This window comes from Rhinatrema bivittatum, chromosome 9 (genome assembly GCF_901001135.1).
Source record: "Rhinatrema bivittatum chromosome 9, aRhiBiv1.1, whole genome shotgun sequence".
NCBI classification, from domain to species: domain Eukaryota; kingdom Metazoa; phylum Chordata; class Amphibia; order Gymnophiona; family Rhinatrematidae; genus Rhinatrema; species Rhinatrema bivittatum.
The window spans coordinates 166,446,252-166,472,220 of NC_042623.1; the positions used below are offsets into that span (position 1 = coordinate 166,446,252).

At 44.5% G+C, this 25,969-nt stretch overlaps 1 protein-coding gene across 1 annotated transcript in view; it reads left to right on the forward strand.

The window, feature by feature from the left end:
• The first annotated feature begins 1,069 nt into the window (after positions 1-1,069).
• CROCC2 (ciliary rootlet coiled-coil, rootletin family member 2) overlaps positions 1,070-25,969 on the forward strand; it is a 505,095-nt gene continuing 480,195 nt past the window's right edge. Inside the window, 1 exon segment of the mRNA XM_029616014.1 lies at positions 1,070-1,348. Coding sequence (XP_029471874.1) covers positions 1,286-1,348 — 63 coding nt within the window. The 5' untranslated portion in view covers positions 1,070-1,285.

The window sequence follows — 25,969 nt, forward strand, 5'->3', positions numbered from 1 at the left end:
TTTATTCATAGCTAAAAGATCAATATTTAGAATAGTATCTGCATACACTCAGTATCAAGCTGACATAGTTGCAGAGAAATTTGGAAGATTTGTCATGATTTTATATAGAGAGGGAATTACATTTTTTTGTGTGCGAGAATTGGGACTTCCAACCTCCTGAATCAAGTGGACCCTGCATTTGAGCTGTGCACAGGCCTTCAAGCATCTGCACCGGCTTCAGTGGAGCAGCTTGTCTACAGAGAAAAAAAAAATTCCTGAGACTTAACTGAGAACTTATATTTTTCTGGCAAGAATTTAGGGGAAAGTTTAGAGTATTTTGCAGGTGAACTGAACTGAGATATAGAGCAGGATTAGTGATTTTTCTTGTATAACTTGCAACCTCATTTCACTCATTTCCCAAAGTTAATACATTTTCTTTCTTTTGTCTGTTTGCTATAGAGAATAAGAATCCTAATGCATTATATAAATGAGATTTACTTGCAAAAGTCACACATTGTGGGTTTTATGTTATTACTTTTTGTTCTAGTCTCTGCTCCAGCCTCCTGGCCTTATCTCTTGGAGAACCTCTAGTTGTTTGGGTGCAATACATTTGCCCCTCTAATCACTCAGCTGAAAGGTGGAGTTGTATTTGTGGCCCCTCCCATTCAAGGTGAGGGGTTCATACATATAACGCTATAAAAATACGCATAAGAGACAGTCCCTGCTCTATGGAGCTTACAGTCTAGTCAAGATAGACAGAAAAGATAAATAAGCATTAGGACCCCCTTTTCTCTAACCTTCGTTCTGTACCTATAGTTTACATCTCTACTACCCTACTTGTTTCCCTCCAAATCCGTCTCCTTCTCTCTATCCCCCTGGCTGTTTCCTTCCACCACTCCCCCAGCAGCTTGGGTTTGGTAGCTGCGCGCCGCGTGGCTCTACAGGAGTAGGAAAGGCGGGGATTCTGCAGGAAACAGCCGGCGTTTCCCGTCCCTATGGTAACTCCCAGGCTGGCGTTGTGATTCTATGGCAACGCGCAGCAAGCGGCGTCCTGGTTTCCCTGGTAACCAGCGCCGGGCCCGCCGTACGAGCCCGCGCGGCCGACACTGTTCCAAACTTCTGCAAAGTGAGCGAAAGCGCTCGAGGCGCTCAGTCGCTACTTTGCAGACAACCTTAAAGCAAACAGCTTTCCCTCCGTTTGATGCTTTCTCCGGGAGGCAGTGTCTGATTTGCTGCTTCCGGGCACTGTAGCATTTGGAGTGAAGGACGGTGCAGGTCGCCTGGAGGCTTCAGGCTTTTTTTTGCGATGAGTTCTCCGGACGAGGGAGAAGAGGAGAAGCAAGGGCTGAAGTTGGAGGCCGTTATTCAGGTCAGTCAGCAAACTTTGCGCCAGTTTCAGAGTGTCCGTGCACTGTGCAGAGTGTTGCTCTGTGCTATGAGGGGTAGAGGGCGAGGTCTCACAAATCGAGGTGCTGCCATTTTTTTTTTTTTAATCAAGGGGCTGGCTTTTCCTTGCTGAGACACAATTTGTTTTTATTAAATAATTGAACAATGGATTCCCAGGAACCAAATAAACACTTTTTCTCTAGAAATGGATGAACTGCTTGAGGTTAAACTCATTAAATCTATAAGGACAAACCAAGCAAGTGTTACTCCGGCCGCATACCCTGCCTGCACATCCCACAAACTACTGTAACCAGAGTTGCATTTCCCCTGTATTCCCGCCAAAGCGGAATTGCCTTACCTTCCCTCCTGTCCCTCATTCCCCAGTACCAGAACCATGCAGAACTGCCAGGTCACCCAGTTCCAGGAGACAGACATTTTGGCCAGTCCTGGTTTTCACCTTACATTCCAAAGCAGTGTGATAGTTGTAGTCCCTGATTTTACACATGAAGTCCCATAATATATGAGAATGGGGTGAGAAATCCAGGACTGGTTTAAAATGTCCCTCCTGGAACAGGGTAACTTGACAGCTCTGTCCATGATTCTCCTCACCCCCTAAATCTCAAACCCAGCCCTCACAGCCTTATACACTGCTCTCCTCACCCTACTAAATCTTGAGTTGCTACCTTGCCTACTTATTAGTAGCAGTGGTGGAGGGAAGGAAAAAAGCAGGCTGAGCCTGAGAAAGCAGGGCCTGATGTAAAAGGCTGTGTGGTAAAACTGTGTGCACTGAAATTCAGCATACGAATATTTAACCCACTGTGTAAAAAAAATAATTTAACTCCCAATGCAGTATGGTATTGTTTTGTTGTTGTTGTTTTTTAATCAAATCAATGACTCCCAGACTGCAAACTCAATTGTAAGGGGCACTCCTTCAGTTATTATTTATGAAAGGTAATTTATATAAGCCACCATGAACTGTATTGAAATATGTAAGTTATACATTTTCAAATAAATTAAAATAAATATGGTAATGCATTGGGAGTTTAAAAATTACACAAACACAAAATCTGCGCATATTTTAACTTGGGATGAGGAGGAATCTTCAGCCACCCACAATTGCCCATGTCCTCGGGTCAACATAACAGAGTCAAAACTGGCTGCTGACAGAGCCCCCTGCACAAAGAGAGAGCAAAATCCGGTCTCCAGCTGCAACAGAGAAAAACAAAGCACCCTGGGAGCAGAGGAAAAACTGCCTTGCCTTTCCTGTTTCATATGCACAAAGCATGTTTTCTGTGCATACAATATGTTGAGCTTCTGATTTGCATGAGAGAGCGCTAACCAAATTTCATAGTTTTACAGATTTAATTTTTGTACTCAAAGCTCCTTGCTGCATTGGAAGTAAAGTTTGTGCACAACAAATGTATGCACAATTACAAGTGAAACTGTGTGCTCTGGTGAGTGCACCTTATTACATTGAAGTTGAGGAAAGGAAGGAAACTGGCTGTAAGGTTGAATGATAGAGAATCCCTGCTGGGTTGGGGGAAGGTAGGAAAACAGCCCTGCCCTTCCTAAAGAAACTGGAACTACAGATCCATAGATGCAATGGAGCAAAACCAGAATTTGATCAGCTTGTCACGGCTGACCTGGGTCAGGTGTCAACCCTAGCTTGGGGGCAGGGAGGGAGAGAGAGAAGCTTGTCCGGTTAGAGAAAAAAAGGTAGACAACTAGATTAAAGACAGAAATGGAGGAAAGAGAAGCAGGAGAAAAAAAATTAAGAGAGAAAAAGAAGCCAGATGGAAATGGAAAAGATCAAGAAAAGGAGGAAGAAGCAGAGACAGAGGATACAACAAATCAGGGATGCAAAAAGTTGGATAATATTTTAATTTTTAATGAGTATTTCTGCTGTTTTATGCATTTGTTTATTTTTATTAATTTGACTTGGCTTGTGTTTGGTGCCACCATCCGAGCCAGACTCTTCACCTTTAGCTTTTCTTATCAAATTTTTGGGCTCGCACACCTTTCTCTATCGTCCTGGATCCAGGATTGCAGCTGGCCCAGGATCCAAGCATTATCTCTGGTTAGGTCCATGCTACCATACACATGTTATTCCCCTGTGTGGGCTAGTGGTGTGAGTCAATGCAGGCTCACTGCCCCCCATGGCTGTCTCACCTCCTTCTCTCCCCGTGGATCATGTGACAGTACAGGCAGACACCTGCCCAGCAAGGTGTTCAGGGTTGTAACTGCCCCCGCCTTCTTGCTCAGGGTTGTAACTGCCGCTCTGTGCAGGTTTACTCGCACACAGAAAAGTTACATGCAGGAGGAGGGAGGAAGCTGCCAGCACGGGCCCAACTCTTGCCTCTTCCATCAGCGGTGACCCAGCTCCTTCGACAGCACGAAAGTTGTGAAGACAATGTGAAGAGAGCAAATGATGTGTGGCGGAGGAGTATGAAAGCGTGAGATGGAAGGGCAGGAAGAGGAAGGGGAAGGCGGTGGACTCACAAAGAGGGAGGGATGAGTGACAGAGACAGGGGAGCGGCTGATGGAAGAGGTGGATCAAGGCAGGAAAGAGGGAGAGAAGTGAAAAAAGTGGCAATGGACAGAAGGGAAGAAGAGAGAAGTGGGGCGAAAAGAGGGACACAGGTCAGGAAGGGAGAGGTGGAGAAAGGAGGAGTAAAATATAATAGAGAAAAATGTTATACGAAGGGGTCAGCAAGCCGGGCAAATGTGAGATCCAGACAGAGCGTCTCACCATGAAGAGGAGTTTTTTTTGCTTAAGATAAGTCCCCCGATTGCGGGAGCTCCGAAACGCCAGCTGAACCCTGGGTTTTGTGACTCTTATAACACATTGATTTTCCTGAGCATTTGCCTATAGGCATGCTTTATGTGCATAACAAAAGTTCTTTAAAAGAATTGGATAAAAATACTGTTTTCATCACAATTTAAAGTATTATGTGGCTGAATAATAGAGAAGTCCGGGCTACCTCCTTTTAGGTGGTTTTGCACATTTGTCCAGCTTGCTTACACCCTTCATATAACATTCTTCTATTATATTTTCTTCCATGATTCACTATGGGGCTGATGCAATACAGTGCGCTCAGCCGAGCGCACTGTATAGCCTGCAGTTGGACACGGGTTGTGTAGGCGCTAGGGGATTAGCGACAACACGAGGCAAAACTAATAGCACTCATCACATGTTAATGTGGCTATTAGGGAATCACCCGCAATGCAAAAAAAAAAAAAAAAAGTGCATCTAAAACACATTTTTAAGCTAAAAAATTAACCCCTGCCTAGAGCAGGCATTAATTGCTGAGCACTCTCAAAAGTTGTACAGGAAAGCAGAAAATACTGCGTTTCTGTACATCCTCCTACTTAATATCGGTGAGATATTAAGTAGGAGGAACAAAAACGTTAAAAAAGTAAAAAAGAAAAAATTATAAAAAGTGCTGGCGGTGAGGTTCAGGAAATGGATGCGCAGTTAAGAAGCGTCTGTTTCCTGTATCCCTGCCTGTGCGCCGATAAGGAAAACAGACGCCGATAAATTTGGCGTCCGTTTTCTAAACCGGCGGACAGCCGACCACTCGCTGGCTCCCACTGTCAAGGAGGCGCTAGGGGCATGCAAGCGACCCTAGCGCCTCCTTGACAATGCGACCCTTAATTTAAATATTGCATGGCGCCCCCCAGGAGGGGTGCCTGGAGACGCATTAGGAAAGCGGGCGCAAGCCGTCAGCCTTGCCTCAAGCCTTCAGCCTTGTCCTTGCTTGGCTTCAGCCATGGCCTGGTCTCTGTATGGACGTTTGGACTCAAGTCATAGTCTGACCCCTGCCAAGACTCGCTCACCTGCTACTGGCACGGGTCTCAGGACTCTACCTATGAGGCTCGACATGGCAAGAGGGGCTCACGCATACCAAGTTCCTTACAGAACCCAATCCCCAGCTGAGCTCTCTCCAGTTCTTCAACTAGCCCTTTTATACTGGACGAGATACTCCCTGTGTGGGACATTGCTCCCCATTAATCACTCTTTCACATTAACACAATGTAAATACATCATGTATTTACATTATGTTAATTTACATATTTACCTAGTTTGCACTAGTCTCAGTGCTATTCATATGTATTATTACACCTAGTTAATTTTGTCTTACTACTTCCTGGCTACTCTAGCCCCCAAGTTCAATCTCCCTGTTATATGTAACTTTGCTTCGGCTCTCTTGTTTGGTTAATTAGTTTTTCTCCTAAGTTCCATGTAAACCGGCCTGATATGAATCCTTTCATGAAGACCGGCATAGAAATATGTTAAATAAATAAATAAATAAATGTTATTTTACCAGAAGAGATGCCATCTAGTGGCTTTTCAAAATACCACACCTTATGGATGCAATTAGCTGCAACAGATAGCTTCCCTACAGCACTCCCTCACTCTCAACAGCTCTCAGTTCACATGAGCACCCAATTGGAGGCCAAATAGTCTCCTCCACCCAGAATTCTTTCAAAGGCTTTCTTTGTGATGGAAAAGGACTCCTTGTTGATGGACTTATCACACTTAGGGGCTGATGCAACAAAGTCGCGTAGAAAGCGGACGCTGAACAGACAGCGCCCGCTTTCTTAACAGGCACCATGCAGTATTTAAATGAATGGGTTGCATTAGCAAGGAAGACCCTAGCGCCTCCTTGCTAACGCGAACCCAGTCGGTTTTCGTGACTGCCGTACGCCCGTCATGAAAACCGACACCGAGTTTATCGGCGTCGATTTTCCTTACTAGCAGAAAGCCACGGAAACCAAGGCCGATAAACCTGGTGTCGGTTTTTGTGACCAACGTATGGCAGTAAGGGAAATTGATCCGAGTTTATTGGCGTCGGTTTACCTTACCGGCGGATAGCCAGAAAAACCGACACCGATAAACCCGGCATTGGTTTTCATTACCGTTCGCTTCTGAAAACCAACGCCGAGTTTATCGGTGTCGGTTTTCCTCGCTGTCCGCCGGTAAGGTAAACCGAAGCTGATAAACTCGGATCAGTTTCTCTTACTGCCGTAAGCCGGACACGAAAACTGACGCCAGGTTTATCGGTGTTGGTTTCCGTGGTTGTCTGCTAGTAAGGAAAACCGATGCCAATAAACTCGGCGTCGGTTTTCATGACCGGCGTACGGCAGTCACGAAAACCGATTGGGTTCGCGTTAGCAAGGAGGCGCTAGGGATGCGCAAGCGACTCTAGCGCCTCCTTGCTAATGCAACCCACTCATTTAAATATTGCTCCTGGCAGGCATTAATAAATGACAGTTAAATGTGCGTCTGAGACGCACATTTTTTTTTTTGCATCGGGAGTGAATGCCCACTAGCCTCAATCACATGCATTTGCATGTGATGAGTGCTATTAGATTCACTCCGCATTGGACGTGTGTTGAATATGCGCTAATCCCCTTATTGCATTAGGGGATTGATTAGCACCTATTCTACCCGCGTCCGACTGCAGGTTAACAGTGCGCTCGGCTCAGCACACCGTATTGCATCGGCCTCTTAGCGTGGAGACCAAAAAGTTCCAGTTTGGTCTCATCTGACCAGAAAAACTTCTCCCACATATGTGCAGTATCCCTTAAGTGTTTCTTTGCAAATGCTATGCGGTATCTCATATGGCTTTTCTTTGCAGTGGCTTCTTTCTTGTCACCCTCATGACTGGATCACAGCAGTGTTTTGGTGGTGCCTGTTTTCATGTCACAGTGATGGGAAAGAGATTCAAATACAATGACATTTTCTTATAGTCTTCTGTGGGAATGAGCAGTGGTTCCCACAGGCCTGGAGACAAACTAGTTTGACTCCAGCCTTTCTTAGAACATAATTTTTATTCATAGCTTCAGTCATATACACAACAGTAGACTGCCTTTACCTTCAGACAATGTACTCTCACTACTCACAGTTTGTACTGCTTCATCTTGGTTCAGTGTTTGGACAGTGTTACGTTACATGAGCTGTTTTCCTCCTGGAGACCTGGGCTTGGTCTGCTTATCCCCACCTGGATCCCAGCTCCCCAGTCTCTGTTTATGCCCTCTGAGTTTCACCTGCCCTACAGGATCCTGCCCACAGAGGATACTCTCCTTAGTGGATTTAAGGTGGACCAGGTGTCTAGCCTGGTCCTGCACAGGTAAATAGGGGAACACTAGGGGCATATCCTCATATACCCCTCCCCTCAGCTTTGACTTGTTTGGCCAAGTGTCCCTGCTCCCTCCTGAATCCCATCCAGTAGAGTCTAAGACATCCCATTCCCCTTCCTCTAGCTTCCCACCAGCTATGCTTGGGAATGGGGATCCCCATCTCTTAGGGTTATCCTCGATAGCGTCACGACCCCCATCTAGTGTGCCATTTCCACTGTGCACATCCCTAGTCCTTTAACTGAGTCCTTTGCTGGCTCTGGGTTTGAATTCCATCCCGATAGTGCTTTATGGACTGATTGGGGAACTACAAGTTCTGGTTCCTCTATACCCAGCTGTGCCTGCTTCCTGGCAACTGGTATCTCTGATGTAGAGTTCCTCCTTGGCTCCTCTGTATCTTCAATTGCTAGAGTCTCCACAGCGTCATCCTCTGGGCTCTCTGTGGACTTTTCCTCTTCTGTACACTCTGCAAATCCTCTCCCTGGGCTTTCCACAGTTTCCTATTTTGTACACTCTGGCTACTCGCCTACCCCAGTCGATAGCTCCTCTGCAGCCTCACTTGCTGGGGTCTCCACAGTGCCACCTTCTGGGCTCTCCATGGCATCTCCCGCTTGCTTTCTGTGCCCTCTTCTCTGGGCTTCTCATGGGAGTTGGATCTCGGTTCCTGGCAGTGTTTGGGCACCCTGCAGGGTCTTCCTCCAGACCTCTTGTATTGCCTCCTTCTGGCCGATTGGTGCTGCAGCCCACTAGCCATGCAATACTAATTCCTCCTGGGCAGTCTGTGTTGCCCTCTCTAGGGCTCTCTATGATTCCTCTATCATGGTTCTTCACTGCCCCCTTCTCAGGGCTTCTTACAGGAGCAGTCTCTGGTTTCCCGGTAGTGTTTGGGCACCCTAAGAGTCTTCCTCAGGACCACTTGTAGTGCCATCCTTTGGCTTCTCATATCTGCCTTCTTCTGGGCTCACCACAGCCTCTCCTCCTAGGTCACATTGCCAGAGCTCACTGAGCACCTGGTCAATCTCTGCTGCAATCACCTTTATTTCTGCCACCATCTGCACCCAAATTCCAAAATCAAAAAAAGACACCCCAATCATTTATAAAATGGTCATAAAAATACAAAAAAAGATGTGGCATTATAAATGTTTATTGTAACAAAAATAGTACACACATGATAAAAGCAGATATAAAATCAAGCATAAACATTAGTTTAGTACTTTCATAATACAATGAAAACACTAAGGGGTAGATTTTATAAAAGTACGCCCGTGCGTACTTTTGTTCGCGCACCAGGCGCAAACAAAAGTATGCCAGATTTTAATAGGTACGCACGTAGCTGGGCGTATCTTTTAAAATCCGGGGTCAGCGCGTGCAAGGCTGTGCAAAATCGGCAGCCTGCGCGCACCGAGCCGCGCAGCCTGCCTCCATTCCCTCCGAGGCCGCTCCGAAATCGGAGCGGCCTCGGAGGGAAATTTCCTTCCACCCCCCGCCCCGCACCTTCCCCTCCCTTCCCCTAACTAACCCACCCCCCGGCCCTAACTAATTCCGCCCCACCTTTATCGTGAAAGTTACGCCTGCCCGAGGCAGGCGTAACTTGCTTGCGCCGAGCCAGCTGCCGGCGTGCCATGGTCCGGTCCGGGGGCTGGTCTGGAGGCCGCGGCCACGCCCCCGGAACGCCACCGATGACGCGCCGCTGCGATACGCCCCCCCCCCCCCCGACATGTCCCCGACACGCCCCCCCAGGAAAGCCCCAGGACTTACAGTGTCCTGGGGCTTTGCTCGCACCGGCAGCCTATGCAACATAGGCTCGGAGCGCGCAGGGGGAGCTTGGGGCAGGTTTTCGGGGGGTACGCGCGTATCTTACGCGCATACCCCTTTGAAAATCTGCCCCTAATAGGATAACATGGGACTCTCTCCACAATCTCTCTGAGAAGGACTTACATCAAGAAAATAATGCAACATCGACATGCTTCGCATAGCTGCTTCAGGATAATTAACATATACTGAGCTATTGATATATTTCAAAATTCTGCCAAATTCAAAAAAGGTTACTATATACCAAACTAATTAATAAATTCTGCCAAATACACTGTGTGGCACGATTGGAGGAACCAGAGACAACCTCCAGGGTGGATGAGGTCAAACAGCAGATTAATGAGACAGAATCAGTCATAATTAATCTTTCCAATCATAAGCTTACAGCAGATGAGAACAAATTGTTATCGAGGGGGCTGTCCTTTGTTCCCCCCAAATTTTATGATCCATTTCAATTCAGGATAGATCTCAACAGATTTGTCTTAAAAATTTCTTTACATACATTCTTTTCAGAGAATCCTGCAACAGAGACACTGAGTCTGGTTAGACCATGGTCCACATGGATCCCACCAGGACCTTTGAATCCAGCTTTGGACACTTTTCAATCTATAGTATTAAAGTGGGTTAAACAAATGGAAAAGAAAAATAATTTTTATGCGGATAATTTAAGTGAGGGAGAGAGATCTGCTCTTAAAAATCTGATTGCAGATAAACAATTAGTCATCAAGCAGGCAGATAAAGGAGGGGCAATTGTTCTCCTAAATCATGATGATTATTTGAGAGAAGTTAATGAGACAATTAAATGATACTACATACTAGCACCTATAAATGTCTTGTATCTGAACCTACTGAGAGACTTAAGGCCAGATTAAGAGTATTATTCTAGAGGGGTTGCATAGTAGTTTTCTTAAACGTTCTGAATTTTTGAATAAAGTTCATCCAAGGATACCAACTATTTACATGCTTCCCAACATTCATAAAACATTAAATAATCCACCAGTGAGGTCCGTAGTAACTGGTAATGATTCTATATTGGAACCTCTTTCTATTTATGTTGATACATTTTTTAAACCATTTGTTGAATGCATTCCATCTTTTATTAGGGACATGTTCATTTTATCAATGAGGTTGAAAGTTTGAGTGTACATCTAGAGGAAAGCTTACTGGTTACAATGGATATAAATTCTTCATTCTCAAGTATTCCCCAGGAGAAGCTCTCCTTGTTATAGCACAAACATTAGAATCTAGACCCAGACCACATGGGGTTCCTACTTTTTTCATCTTACGTTTAGCATCAATTGCTTTGAAGAATAATTATTTTATCTTTGACAATAAATATTATCAACAGATAGCTGGAACTGCAATCAGTGCTACTATGGCCCCCTTCTTTAGCAAATCTATACATGGCTGATTTTGAGAAATCTTGGGTCTGTTGTTCCCCTTTTCAGTGTAGTATTTTGGTTTGGAAAAGATACATAGATAATATTTTTATGGTGTGGAAGAATTTCTTTCTTTTCACAAGTGGTTCAATAGTTTCAATGATAATATCAAGTTCACTTTACAGTTCAATGTGTGCAGTATCACTTTCTTAGATCTAGTGATTTTTAAGAACAGTAAAGGCTGTTTAAGCACTAGATAGAAAGGCTACAGACCACAATAGTCTGTTAAAATATGATAGTGCTCATTCGAAGAAATTGAAAGATAGCTTACCTGTATCACCATTTCTTAGAGTAAGATGTAATTGTAGTGAGGGAATCTAAAGTTTTGAGTTCTAAACTTAAGGGTAGATTTTCAAAGGTGGCACAGATGGGCACAACGATTTTATAAATGTGCGTGCCGGCACGCACATTTATAAAATCCAGGGGCTGTGCACACGTGCGCTGGATTTTATTATTCGCGCGCACGTGTGCAGGCAGTGCATGCAAGGGGGGACTGGGAGGGAACTTAACTATCCCCTACCCTAACCTCTCTTCCTCCTCCCCTTCCCCTTCCCTTCCCCTCTCCTCCCCAACCCTTAAATCCTACCTTTTTGCTTTTTTTTGGGTTGTTTTCCAACTTACTTCAGGGCCCGACCTGAAGTAAGTTGCACGTGCCGGTAGCTGGCCGGCGCACGAGGCTCCAGGACAGCAATCAATGGCGCTGTCCCAGCCCGCCACCCCCCCTCCCGGCCCACCCCTTCAAAGAGGCCCAGCACTTATGCGCGTACCAGGGTTTATGTGCGTGGCCTTTGAAAAAGCGCCCGTATGCACAAGGCCAGCCACGCACGTAAACCCTGGGATTTATGTATGTGGCCCTTTGAAAATCTACTCCTTAATGAAAGAGGATATCCATTTAAATATATTAGGTAGGCTTATAAAAGAGGATTATTTAGTAATCGTGATCTTCTTTTGAATTATAAGCCTACTAAGGATGTAGAAGATGATGTTATCACCTGTGTCTTACGCCATTCTCCTGTCTCTCAAAATTTATCTAAAATATTATACAAGAATTGGAATTTATTGTCTATAGTTCCATGCATGGAGAATAAAAAAATTAGGTTTGCTTACTCAAGAGATTCCAATTTGAGAGAGAAGATCATTCCTGCATTGTTACCAACTATTACTAAGGATCAAAAAATTTAATCCAGAAGAAAGTTATGGGGAGTTATCAATGTGGACATTGCCTCTATTGCAGGACTATGGAAAGGACTGATTTTTTTCTTGAATCCTGTTGATAATAAAAAGTATTTTATCAAGAAATTGTATAATTGCAACAGTAATTATGTAATGGATTCCATCATGTGTCCTTGCCCAAAAGTTTACATAGGTAAAACTACCAGGACTGTTAGGAACTGGATTGCTGAACATCGGAGTTGTTTTAAACTGCATAAGATGCCTGCACCGATGGTTTCTCATTGTTTGCAATATGATCACAATTTTGAGGAACTGAAATGCATAGTTTTGGATAGTGTAGCTCCACGAACCAGAGGAGGTAATCATAGACTTGAATTAAGCCGTTTGGAACAGAGGTGAATTTTTTTAATTGAGGAGTATTGAACCCAGTGGGCTAAATAGCAGCATTGAATGGAACCTGTCTTATAAGTGAAAATTCTTTAGACTGAGTCAAAAATAAGTTCATTAGTTAAATATAGATTATTATCTATTTAGTAAATGAATATATCTGTGACTATTTGTATTAAAATAGCGATTTGATGATTGAGCTTATTAAAATAGCCTTTAGAAAGCAAGAAGCTGATTTGTCATTATGTAGAATGTGCTTACAAAACGCGCATGATGTAGGATAAGAATATGTTTAAACTCAGATGCCATGGAGCCATTGTGTAGATGCTGAACAGTGTGCCGTGTATATGGGAGCATTGATGTTTTGAACCACGAAGAAGTGTAAGTTCCCTTCAGTCTCTTTGAGGAGATTTTGCAAACGATATAAAAGAGAATAGAGTTGTGATTTATAAAGATGTGGCATTAATGTTTAGTTAATATATATATATATTTTTGTTTGTAGAAAGTCCGGTTGAGGACTTGAAAGTTCACCAATGAACCGTTGATCAAGAAGCGTATGTTACTGATTTTGATTCACAACTTGTATGAAACTTTGGAATTCTGAAAAAGTGATTATAATATATGGTTTGTCTGTCTCGTGCTAAGAAATTCATCTGATAAGGTGATGTATAAGTTCTCAACAGTTTTATAAAAGCAGCATTAATCTATGTTTAGTTGTTAGAACATTTTGCAATAATAGTGTTTTTGGATTTCTATTGATCGTCTATTGATATAGCAGTTCGTCTGCACCATGGAACATGAGAGGATGTTAAGATGAGAAGCATTCATAGACATTTAATGTTTGAAAGGACTTCACAAAAATAATTGGTTAAATCACTTTTTTGTAAGAGAAAGTTATTTTGAGATATTACAGTCTCTTGAGCCAATATGAGTAAACCAGCATAAAACACCACACAGTGTATTTGGCAGAATTTATTAACTATGAAAGTACTAAGCTATTGTTTATGCTTGATTTTTATATCTGCTTTTAACATATTTGTACTATTTTTGATACAATAAGCATTTATAATGCCACATCTTTTTTTTTTGTATTTTTTTATGACCATCCAGTTTATAAATGATTGGGGTGTCTTTTTTTGATTTTGGAATTTCGTTGATTTTCTTACCTCATTTGGTCTTTTTGGTGCTTGGTTTTACCATCTGCACCCATCCATCTCCCTGCCCAGCCAGGGAGCAGGCTTTCTGGCATCTCAGCCCCGGCTTGCTTCTCAAGCACTTGTATCTCCTGCCTCAGGTTCTCTCTTCCCTCTGGTTCTGATGAGCTGGGAACTCCTACCAGCTAGACGTACAAGATATAATTGCGATGGAGAAGGTACAGAGAAGGGCGACCAAAATGATAAAGGGAATGGAACAGCTCCCCTATGAGGAAAGACGAAAGAGGTTAGGACTTTTCAGCTTGGAAAAGAGACGGCTGAGGGGGGATATGATAGAGGTCTTTAAAATCATGAGAGGTCTAGAACGGATAAATGTGAATCGGTTATTTACTCTTTCGGATAATAGAAAGACTAGGGGTCACTCCATGAAGTTAGCATGGGGCACATTTAAAACTAATCGGAGAAAGTTCTTTTTCACTCAACGCACAATTAAATTCTGGAATTTGTTGCCAGAGGAAGTGGTTAGTGCAGTTAGTGTAGCTGTGTTTAAAAAAGGATTGTATAAGTTCTTGGAGGAGAAGTCCATTACCTGCTATTAATTAAGTTGATGTGAAAATAGCCACTGCTTTTACTAGCAACAGTAACATGGAACAGACTTAGTTTTTGGGTACTTGCCAGGTTCTTATGGCCTGGATTGGCCACTGTTGGAAACAGGATGCTGGGCTTGATGGACCCTTGTTCTGACCCAGTATGGAACGTTCTTATGTTCTTATGGCTGCACTCCTTCCCTGCAGAGTAGCTTGCTTGCTGGAAGAGGACCCCACCCTGCATCCATTCACCATACTCACAGCCCACTCTGGCAACCTTTCCAGGGCCACACCCTGTTCAGCACAGCCTTGCTGCACCACTGTTTCTTCCTCTTTTCTTTTTTTCCAAGGCAAAAAAAGGTAAAAAAAAAAGCTTACATAATTAGCAATAACTAAATTACTTTTAATCCCTATCTACCTCCAGCCAGGCTTCTCCCGTTAGCTGGTACAAACTTACCATTTTTTGGCTGTCCCTGCAACCAGGCCCACTCACACTTTCCTCTCTACCTGAAACTTAGACCTTGGTTGTTTTTTTTTTCTTTAGTGCAGCTTCTAAGACACACCCTTTCACACAAGCTACCATGCTGTGTGCACCCCTCTGCTGTATACTTTGTTTTAGAGCCACAGGCCCTCTGTGTTCTGTACTATGTTTAGAACCACAGGTCCTCTTCACAACTCCTTCTTTACTCCAAACAGACACTTTCTTGGAGGCTGGGTGTTTTTTTTTTTTCTGTGTTCCATGTGGGAACGAGTGGTACACGCAAACACAGAGAAGTTGTGACCAGGGGTCCTCAGCAGAGGAGACCAGTCTCACACTCGAGTAGGATAGACAGCACAGCGTAGCAGGGACAGGTCCCGGATGTAGATCCAGAGCGCTGAAGATGAAGAGGAGACAGACTGAAAGGGTTAGTACTCACTGAAGTAGAAAGCTGTATAGTTGAAGGTCCTGGCAGGCAGAAGTTGTTCAGTGGCAGGCACCAGATTAGGGAGAGCAGGCCCTCGAGGAGTGAGTACCCGGTATCCCAAGATAGGTACCTGAAATAGAGCAGAAGGGCCCCCGAGGAGCGGGTACCCAGGTTAGTGAGAATTACCCCGAAGGGCAGAGAGAGCTTCCTGCGGCAGCTGGGAAGCGGCAGAGCAGCTTAGACCAGAGGCAGTCCAATCCTTGCTAACTCAGTTTGTTAGCAAACGAAGGGCAGGCTAAATACCAGGATGTGATGACATCACTCGGAGGGGACGCCCCTGAGGTTCCCGCCATGACATGGATAAAGACGTGGGTGGCGTGCATGCGCGCTCCCTAGGAGGCCCTCAGGAAAATCATGGCGAACACCATTGCCGTTGCTGTTCCAGGGATGCCGGAGAGAGCGGCATGAAGATGCTGCAGCAGCCATCTTCCCAAGGCTTGAGGAGAGAGAAGGAAGAAAGGTGAGGCTCAGAGGTCGAAGCCGTCTGAGACCGACGGACGCAACAGAAACATAAATTAGTATGACTCCAGCCTGTCTTAAAACATTATCTTTATTCACAACTTCAATCATATACACAATAGTAGATAACCTTTACCTTCAGACAGTGTACTGTCTCTACTCACAGTTTGTACTGCTTTGTCTCAATTCAGTGTTTGGACAGTGTTATGTTACAGGAGCTGCCTTCCTCCTGGAGACCTGGGCCTGGTCTAGTTATCCCCACCTGGATCCTAGTTGTTATTCCCCAATCTCTGGATATGCCCTCTGAGCTCCACCTGCTTCGCACTCTTAGTGGATTTAAGATGGACCAGGCATCTAGCCTAGTCTTGCACAGGAAAATAGGGGGAAACCGGGGCACTGCCTCACGTCTTTCCTTGGGTTTATACCTTTGAATAATGTTATCCCAGAATTCTTTTGGCACTATCAGCATGTTTTCACCATACTCAAAATCAGCCTTATTCTTCATTCAAGAGTATTTCAAATCAGCTCCACTACTGTGATTGGAAACAGGTAGGCTCCATTTAGCTTATTATGGGCCTTGATAAGGCCATTTTTTAAACCAGAGCTAATTTAGGTTTTCTATGACAAGGGGTGTGATGATTCATGCAATCAAACCTTGTTTTATTCTTATAGTAATTACTTTTAGAATACTTCAGTAACTATTGTTTCATGATCAGGGCTTGACTTAGTATATTATTTCAGATTTTCATATTTATGAACCGTCTCTTCCCATTAGGCTACAAGGTGGTGAACATCAAAACATACAATACAACAAGAATAAATACAGCAAAAGCAACAATTCTTAGAGTGAAATTATACAAAGGCTTTTTGGAAAAGCCAGGTTTTACATTGCTTACAGAATGCAGAGTAATCCTCTACCATTTTGAAACTAGGGTAGGATTAGTCAGATGATTACCCAGGTTGATGTGAGAGAAGGGGGCGCTCCTATGCTGCTGGCATTGTTTGTTGGACTAGGCTGATCTGCCACCACCTCAGGCCCTGCCACGTGTCTAACTGGCAGGAATAGCGACACTTAAAGGCACATCACTTTTCTTAGCTGTGTGGGACCAGTCTCACAGTATGAGGCATGAGATCACACAATCTTGCAGCTCACGTCATGTCTCGCTGCAGGAGAAAGTTGACATGCTATTAAGTGCTACTCTTCCTGCAAGTTAGTGCCGGCCGATGATAAGCCCAGGGAAGAGCTAGCGATATACCCATCAGGAAGGGAGGAGAAGAAAGATCTACTTTTTATTTGACTGCTTTTTTTTTAATTTACATTTGACAGAGGGGCATGATGAGGGAGACTGTAGGGGGGCAGAGAGAAGGAAACTTACTTCATATGGGGGGAGGGGAAAAGTGTGACTGTACATGGGATGGTGGAGGGAACAGGGAGAAGTAGACTTATATGGAAGGTGTGATGGGAGGTCAGAGAGAGGGAGACCCACATGGGGAAGTGTTGGTGGTGGTGAGGGAACAGGAAAAAGAGATCTACATGGGGTGGTGTGTTGGGGAGCAGGGAAAGACTGTACATGGAATTGGGGATAGGGAGGATCCTGAGGGACTGTACATGGAGTGGGGGATAGGGAGATAGGACTTAGGATGGTGACATGAAGTGAGAGAGAGAGGAGGAACAAGGATAGAGGGGGAAAGGAGGAAGGGAGAGAATTGCTAGAGGGAGGGGTGAGAAGAAGGAGAAGGGGGAGAATGCCTGGAGGGCAAGAGAGAAAGAATGCATGGAGGGAGGATTGTAAACTGGTTAAAAGATAAGGAAACAGAGAGTAGGAGGATTGCAAACTGGTTAAAAGATAAGGAAACAGAGAGTAGGATTAAATGCTCACTTTTCTCAGTGGAGAGAGATAAATGAAGGAGTGCCTCAGGGATCTGAACTGGGACCGGTGCTTTTTAATATATTTATAAATGATCTGGAAGGGATAGGTGAGTGAGGTGATCAAATCTGCAGAAGACACAAAATTATTCGGAATAGTTAAATCACAAGCAGATTGTGATAAATTGTAGCAGGACCTTGTGACACTGGAAGACTGGGCATCCAAATGTGGACAAGTGCAAAGTAATGCATATAGGGAAAGGTAACCCACCCTCTTATTTCCAAGATGTCAGGTTCCATATTAGGAGTTACCTTGCTGGAAAAGGATCTGGGCGTCATAATGGACTATATTTTGAAATTCTTGGCTCTGTGTGTGGCGGCAGTCCAAAAAGCAAGCCAAATGTTAGGAATTATTAGGAAAGGAATGGAAAATTAAATGGAGAATGTCATCATACCTTTGTATCACTCCATGGTGAGACCGTAGCTAGAGTACTGTTTGCAATTCTGCTCACCGCATTTCAAAAAAGAGATAGTTGCACTGCAAAAGGTACAGAGAAGAACAACCAAAATGCTAAAGGGAATGGAAAGGGTTCCCTGTGAGGAAAGGCTAAAGAGGTTAGGGCTGTTCATCTTGGAGAAGAGACAGCTGAGAGGGCAACCCATCGATTCTATTAGTTGATGCCATTAATTTAATCTAAACCAGTTACAGCATTGATATATGCGTATTGCTTCTTGCCCTATCAGTAGCCCACATTGACCCCCTTCGGGGACCCCACCCCCACAACCCTACTCTATCCCAAAAGCAACTCCAAATGTCCCCAATTATCCCCAACCCACTCCTAACACCCCCTCCCCATCCCCAAACTTCAGTTGCCCCCTAACCCACCCCTAACATCCCCACCCCAAACCCCAATTTCCATCCCAACTCACCCCTAACCCCCTCTACCTGCCACCCGATCCCAAAACTCCAATTGGTTCCAATTGCTCCCTAACCCACCCCTAACACCTCATCCCCAAATCCCTATTGCTCCCTCTATTGCCCCAAACCACCTCTAACACCCACCACTCCCACCCCAAACCCCAGTTGCCCTCCAGTCCACCCTTTACACTCCCTACCCGCACCCACCTGTCTAGTTTGCACAATGTACTTACTCCATTCAGATCTGTGATTGAAATTGGCCTGACTCCCCAGGATTGGAAATAAGTACAATATATTGGATGATTAATTGAACTAAGACAAATGGATACAAAGTCTTTAGGCTGTTATTGTTGTAACATTTATATCCTATACCAATGCATTTTATTTTTGCTGTAATTTTATATTTTATGCTGATGGAATTTTTCCAAGGACAAGCAGGATGGCAATCCTCACATATGGGTGACATCATTGAATGGAGCCCAGCATGGACAACTTATGTCAAAGTTTCTAGAACTTTGATTGAACCTCTCTGAGTTTGCCCAGCATCCATGCGAGGTCCCCTCAGTCTCTTTTTTTTCCACAAAGCCTTATGGTCGTGGCATTGAGTCTCTCTAATTTTCTTAAACTTCTTTGAAGTGTATTTTCGCGTTTTCACGGGTTTTTTCTCACCTGTACTCATGCAGTATCGATGCGGGGTCCTTCTGGTTCTTCCCTTCAGCATGATAGCCAGGTTTCTCGGCATTTAATGTAAGTTTTCTTTCGCAGTCATTACACCCCGGGCAGTGGTGCCTTCGGTGCCCGCCAGCCATCATAGGCTGCCGTCATCAAATTCAATTTTGTGTCCTTTTTGTTTCAGATCGGCATGTCCACATCTGGATTTAAGCCATGCCCTTGGTGCTCAAGAACTATGTCGATCATGGACCCCCTTGATTGATGGATACAAATGCCTGGGGGCATCGCATAACATCTGAGGTTGCAGAAATGCGCCCAGATGTCCCCAAAAGGATGTAAGATCCGGCTTGATAAGATGGAACGACTCTTTGGGTCGGAGAAGGCTGGCCCATCGGCATCAGAGGCATCGGCCTCGAGGAGCCTTGGAGCTGCACTGATGGACATCAAGCCATTGATACCGGCGGGATCATAGGTTCCATTGATGTTGGTGACTGCCAGGATGCCAGAGACAGGCCATCATCAGTCTCCCCCAGGTTGAAGACATTAGGTTTGTCATCTTCGGCCTCGTTACAGGGGAGGGACTGATCTTAGCACCAAGGGAAGCTGAAGCAGCATTGGCTTCATTCTCCATTGATGCATGGTGCCAGGCACATCAATGCACCAGCTTTGGCTGTGATACCCCAAAACATCCCTGTGGTGAGGAGCGCCAAGCTTCCATTGGTATCTGAGGTATGTGGCGGTCTCCACCAGCTCCAGTGCCCGCCATCGATCCTCCTCTCAGTTCTAAAGAAGATGTGGCCACACTTCCTGGATCCCAGTTGGTCTTGGGATTGGCATTCTTAGAGGAGGAGCTGGAGAGTGGTGTACAGTCGGCCATGGAGAGGGCAGTGTGCAGCCTTGGTGTTGGGGCACCAACTTCAGCGAGTCTGGGACAGTCCATCCTCGAGTCACTGTTGGAATCCCTGTATGCGCTCATCGGAATTTTGCCAATGCAGCCTGTGTCTGTTCTCGTGGCATCCCCGATGCCCACTGAGCCCCATGAATGATGAAAACACATTTGATTGAGCACTGATCTAATATTCGTAAAATTCGACTGAGTGCACCTTTAGTATTTCATTGTGTAGATTTCAATCATTCTTTTGAGGATCTTTGTTTTTGCATCATTGATCAACTTTATGACAACTGGTGCAGTGATGATTTGAACTCACATCTTTTACAACTTGAACAGTGGTGGATCTATAGATTGCATACTGTGTCTCCACATGACTGAATGCTGAGTGTGCTTCACACAAAAACTGCTTGACTATCTTCTACACCTGTTGGAGATTGATCTGAAGACTAACTCCATTAGAGTTCACCTGGTGCTATTGGTGCATATCAATATTTATTTATTTATTTATGTTTTTTATATACCGGAAGTTCCTGTATACAATACATATCACTACAGTTCACATTTAACAGAGATAACTATCGCCAGTGCGGTGGTTTACATGGAACATATCAAATATAATGAACGGATAATCTATAATAAAGTACAATCTCTTGTGAAACAACTAAGATCAACTTAGAATGCAACTTGCAACTTGGAAACATATAACTGAAGCAATATAAACATAATATTATTGCTGTAAGACAAGGATGTTGTTCTTCTTGCTTTTAGCTCTCTGGGAAAGCTTGACGGAAGAGCCAAGTCTTGAGTTTCACTTTAAAAGTAGAAAGGCACGGCTCAAGGCGGAGGTCCAGTGGTAGGGAGTTCCAGAGAGACGGGCCCGCTGTGGATAGAGCGCGTTTCCTCAGGGAAGATTTTGCAGGTTGGGTGATCAGTCTGTTCTGGTATGCCCTTCTGGTTGGTTTTTTAGAAGAGTGTAGTTGAAGCTGGAAGGTTAAGTTGAGTGGAGAAATGTTATGTAGGGCCTTATGAATCATCATGCAGGTTTTGAACTGTATCCTGTATTTGATGGGAAGCCAATGGAGATGCTGGAGGATCGGGGTGATATGATCCCTTTTTTTGGCGTTGGTAATATAGTGTAGAAGGTAAGCCCATCTCTGTACCACCTATAGTTGTACAATTCATGTAGGGGCTACTTCAACTGAAGCCTCCCTTAAGGCCTCCTGCTGTGTCCTGGGACTACAATGTGATTTTATCTCAACTGATGCAAGCACCTTTTGAGCCACTGTGCTCCTGTGACCTGAAATTCCTGGCCTGGAAGGTCATATTTTTGGTGGCAATCACGTCAGCTCGCAGAGTCAATGAGCTACAGCCCTTAGTGACTTATCCACCATACACAAAATGTTTTCATGATAGGGTGGTCTTTCGCACGCATCCTATGTTCCTGCCTAAGGTGGTGTTGTACTTGCATCTTAACCGATCCATTGTCCTGCCAACATTTTTTTTCCAGGCCCCATTTGCACCAAGGAGAATGAGCCCTGCAAAGTTTAGACTACAAAAGAACCTCTATTTGACATGGACAGAAGCCCATAGACAGTCCAACCAACTTTTTTTTTTTTATCAGAACAGGTTGGAGATCATCGTTGCCAAGCAGATGCTTTCCAATTGGCTAGCAGACTGCATCTCCTGCTGTTATGTCCAGGCAGGATTGCATCTTGAGGGCCATGTCAAGGTTCACTTTGTCAGAGCGATGGCAGCGTCGGTGGCCCATTTATGAGCAGTTCCCATGGAGGAGATCTGCAGGGAAGAGACATGGAGTTCCATCTACTCATTCATATCACATTACTTTTTGGATAGGGATGGCCAACGTGACAGCAGGTTTGGCCAATATGTCCTTTGGAACTTGTTTGAGGTATGGAACCTAACTGTGTTCCCGCCTAGGGCCCGTTCTTTCTTTTCAGGCTGCCCCCACCCTTGTTATCAACAAAACTTGTTGTTGTGCCCCTTGGCACATATTTTGGTATTTTGTTAGTCTCCTTTTTGTGTTGGGGGCAACCTGTAGATAGGGATTCACTCATGTGTGAGGACTGCCATCCTGCTTGTCCTCGGGAAAGCAGGGTTGCTTACCTGTAACAGGTTTTTTCTGAGGATAGCAGGATGTCAGGCCTCATGAAACCTGCCCTCCATCCCACAGAGTTGTTCTTAATTAAATGTGGGTATTGTTCTTAATTAAATTTGGTTCTTGAAGTCTATGCCAGGTTCCATCCGATGATGTCACCCATTGTGAAGACTGACATCCTGCTGTCCTTGAATTGAGTGTATGATTTTTTCCTGTAGAAAGGCTTGACCCAAACTGAAATAGAATAAAATATAGAGAATCCTCTCACACAGGAGAAAATTCCCAGCACTTTAGAAATGATACATGATAGTAATAGTAGCACACCTAGCAGCCTGCCCAATCAGAAATAAAGATTGCCCATTTGTTACGTGTTGATGTAATTTTCCTCATTTATTTATTTGGATTTCTTACACGCCTTTGTGAATAAGAAATTCGCACAAAGCGGGACACAGCACATTAGGATAGTAACATATAGTCGGAGACTAACAGATTAGCAACCTAACAAGTCCAGTCTGAAAGAGAAGGATGGACAGTAAAACTAAAACAATAAATCAACAATAGGCTTGAAAAAATACTCATTTTAGCATAACAAGTTGTAGCCAGTAGGTGGCAGCACAACATGTGAACAAGCTTAAGCATGCAAAACTGATAATGCAGCAGAGCAGAAAATATAACTTAAAAACATCGTTTCCCAACCTCTTCAAACCCAGGGCACTCCTACATTAACAAAAATTTTGTGCGGCACACCAAACGCCATGGAGCAGGCAGTTCAAATGTAAACAGGACTCAAATGATCAAAAGAAGAGCTAGGGAAGCACTGAAAGCCCCCTTCTGAATTTTAAAACAAAGGAAAAGAAGGGTGGAGGCATAGATGAAGTCATAATGGACCAGTTCACATTGAGAAAAGAGGGGTGATGAGTAGAATGCCTCAAGGATCTATCCTGGGGCTGTTCAATATCTTTGTAGACAATATTAAAGAGAGGTTAATGGGATATATATATATTTTTTTTTTTAGATAACACTAAGATATGCAACAGAGTGGTCACCCCTGAGGGAGTAGATAGAATGAGAAGTGACCTAAGAAAGCTTGAGGAGCAGTCGAGTGCTTCACATATGTGGAAGCATTTAGCTAGATAACTCAGAAGTTATCTGGCAAAATGAATATTTGAATACTTATTCAGCTAAATTCTAGTCAGATAACTATATGGCTAAAATTTAGCCAGATAAGTTAGGGGTATTCCCGAGGCATAACTGGGAGGAGCTGAATTAGCTGGATAAGTTATCCGGCTAATTCCAATATTCAGAATTAGCCTGATAATTTAGCCAAGTATATTCAGTGATGTGGCTGTGCCTCTGAATATGTGGGATAAATAAGCCATATAAATTAGGGATGTGCACAATTTTTTTTTTCTTTTCATTTTCGGGTTCAGGGTGGACCATTTCAGTCCACTCCCCGAAGCCGAACCCGAAAACTTTTTTCGTTTCATTTTCGGAAACAAGCTGAAAAAAACCCAAACCTTCAAATTTACTTAATTACAAACTCCACCCCCCCAACATCCCAATCCCCCCCCCAAGACTTACTAAAAGCCCTGGTGGTCCAGCAAGGGTCCCGGGAGCGATCTTCCACTCTCGGGCCGTCGGCTGCCACTAATCAAAATGGCGCATTTTCTAAGATGGCGCCGGACGTCCATTACTCTTACCATGTGACAGGGGCTGACCAATGGCACCAGTAGCCCCTGTCACATGGTAAGGGCAAAGGGCCACCAGTGCCATTTTGATTCCTGGCAGGCCCAACGGCCCGAGAGTGGAAGATCGGTCCCAGGACCCTCGCTGGACCACCAGAGCTTTCAGTAAGTCTTGGTGGGGAGGGGGGGGGGATTGGGATGGTGGGAGGGGTTGTAATTAAGTAAATTTGGTTGGGTTGGGTTTGGGGTTTTTTTTTTAAATAAATGTGCCCCTTCCCCCGTGCTAACCCAAAAAACAAATTTTCCCTGAATTTCGGGGAAAATCCGTTTCGAGATTCCGGTCTCCCGAAACAGGACTAATTCGTTCTAAATGAATGCACATCCCTAATATAAATGTATCCAGCTAACTAGCCGAGCCTCACAGCAGCTGAATATGGACTCTAAGGGGCAGATTTTCAAAGGGTTACACGCGTAAGATACGCACGTAACCCCCGAAAAGCTGCCCCTGCACGCGCCAAGCCTATCTTGCATAGGCTCGGAGGCGCGCGCAAGCCCCGGGACGCGCGAATGTCCCGGGGCTTGCAAAAAGGGGAGGGGCGTGGGCGGTCTGAGGTGGTCCGCGGGGCATGGCGTGGCCTGAGCCTCCAGGCACAGCGGCCATTTGCCGCTGTGCCCAGGATTGCGGGCCGACCTTTGGCCAGTGCACGTAACTTCTTCAACAAAGGTAAGGGGGGGTTCTAGGTAGGACGGGGAGCGGGTTAGGTAGGGGAAGGGAGGGGAAGCTGCGCGGGGGAGGGGCGGAAGGAAAGTTCCCTCCAAGGCCGCTCCGATTTCGGAGCGGCCTCGGAGGGAACGGAGGCAGGCTGTGCAGCTCGGCGCGCGCAAGTTGCACAATTGTGCTCCCCCTTGCGCGCGCCGACCCTGGATTTTATAACATGCGGCTGCGCGCACATGTTATAAAATCGGGCGTAGATTTGTTCGCGCCGCGTTGCACAAACAAATCTGTGCCCGCGCGCAAGTTTTTAAATCTGCCCCTAAGTGTTAATGCAAAAAAGTACAGTGGACTGCAGAAATTCAAAGGGGCAGTACACAATGGGGATGAGATACTGGTGACCCACCAAGCACGAAAAAGACCTTCTGATGATCATCTTTTGATCTCACAGTAATGAAACAGTTGTGTCAAGATGGCAGCCGGAGCCAGAGGAATTCTAGGGCGCATAGCAAAAGGTGTAACCAATAAAAACAGGAGGTGAGAATGCCTCTGTACAGATTTCTGGTGAGATCTCATCTAGATTTTTATGTCCACTTTATTTATTTATAAAAACTTCTATTCCTCAACCTCCAACATTAGTCCAGTGTGGAGTAACAAATTCATAATTAAACACATAATAATTCTGGAGGCTAAGGGGTAGATCTTAAAAAAATACGAGCGTGTACTTTTGTTCACGCAACCGGCGTGATTTACGCGCGCAGGGCTTTTAAAATCTACCCCTAAATCTCTAGAGAAAATATAGACAGAACGGAAGCAGTATAGAAAAGGGCAATTGAAATGATGCAGATTCTGCATCAAAATCCCTGTGAGATGAGACTTAAGGACCTATATAAGAACATAAGAACATAAGAAAATGCCATACTGGGTCAGACCAAGGGTCCATCAAGCCCAGCATCCTGTTTCCAACAGTGGCCAATCCAGGCCATAAGAACCTGGCAAGTACCCAAAAACTAAGTCTATTCCATGTAACCATTGCTAATGGCAGTGGCTATTCTCTAAGTGAACTTAATAGCAGGTAATGGACTTCTCCTCCAAGAACTTATCCAATCCTTTTTTAAACACAGCTATACTAACTGCACGAACCACATTCTCTGGCAACAAATTCCAGAGTTTAATTGTGCGTTGAGTAAAAAAGAACTTTCTCCGATTAGTTTTAAATGTGCCCCATGCTAACTTCATGGAGTGTCCCCTAGTCCTTCTACTATCCGAAAGAGTAAATAACCGATTCACATCTACCCGTTCCTAGGGGAAGAAAGACAAAGAATATAGAGATATTCACATTTATTCTTTATTTAAAATATTTCTAGCTAGCCTATCCACAATTCAAAAGGTATAAATAATGCACAAGAAGAAAACAAAAACAGTCTCCAGGGGCAATGGTGAAGGGAAAAACAGTAACAGAATTCAAGAAAGCATGTGATAAGCACAGAAGAGCTCTAGTTGCAAAGAAGTAAAGGGAAAGCCAGAGAATTAACTGGAGTCTATGGCATGCACCAAGAACAAAATGGAGTCTTATGGTTCATATCTGACATGATACTCTCTGTTTCTCATTTACTTATTTATT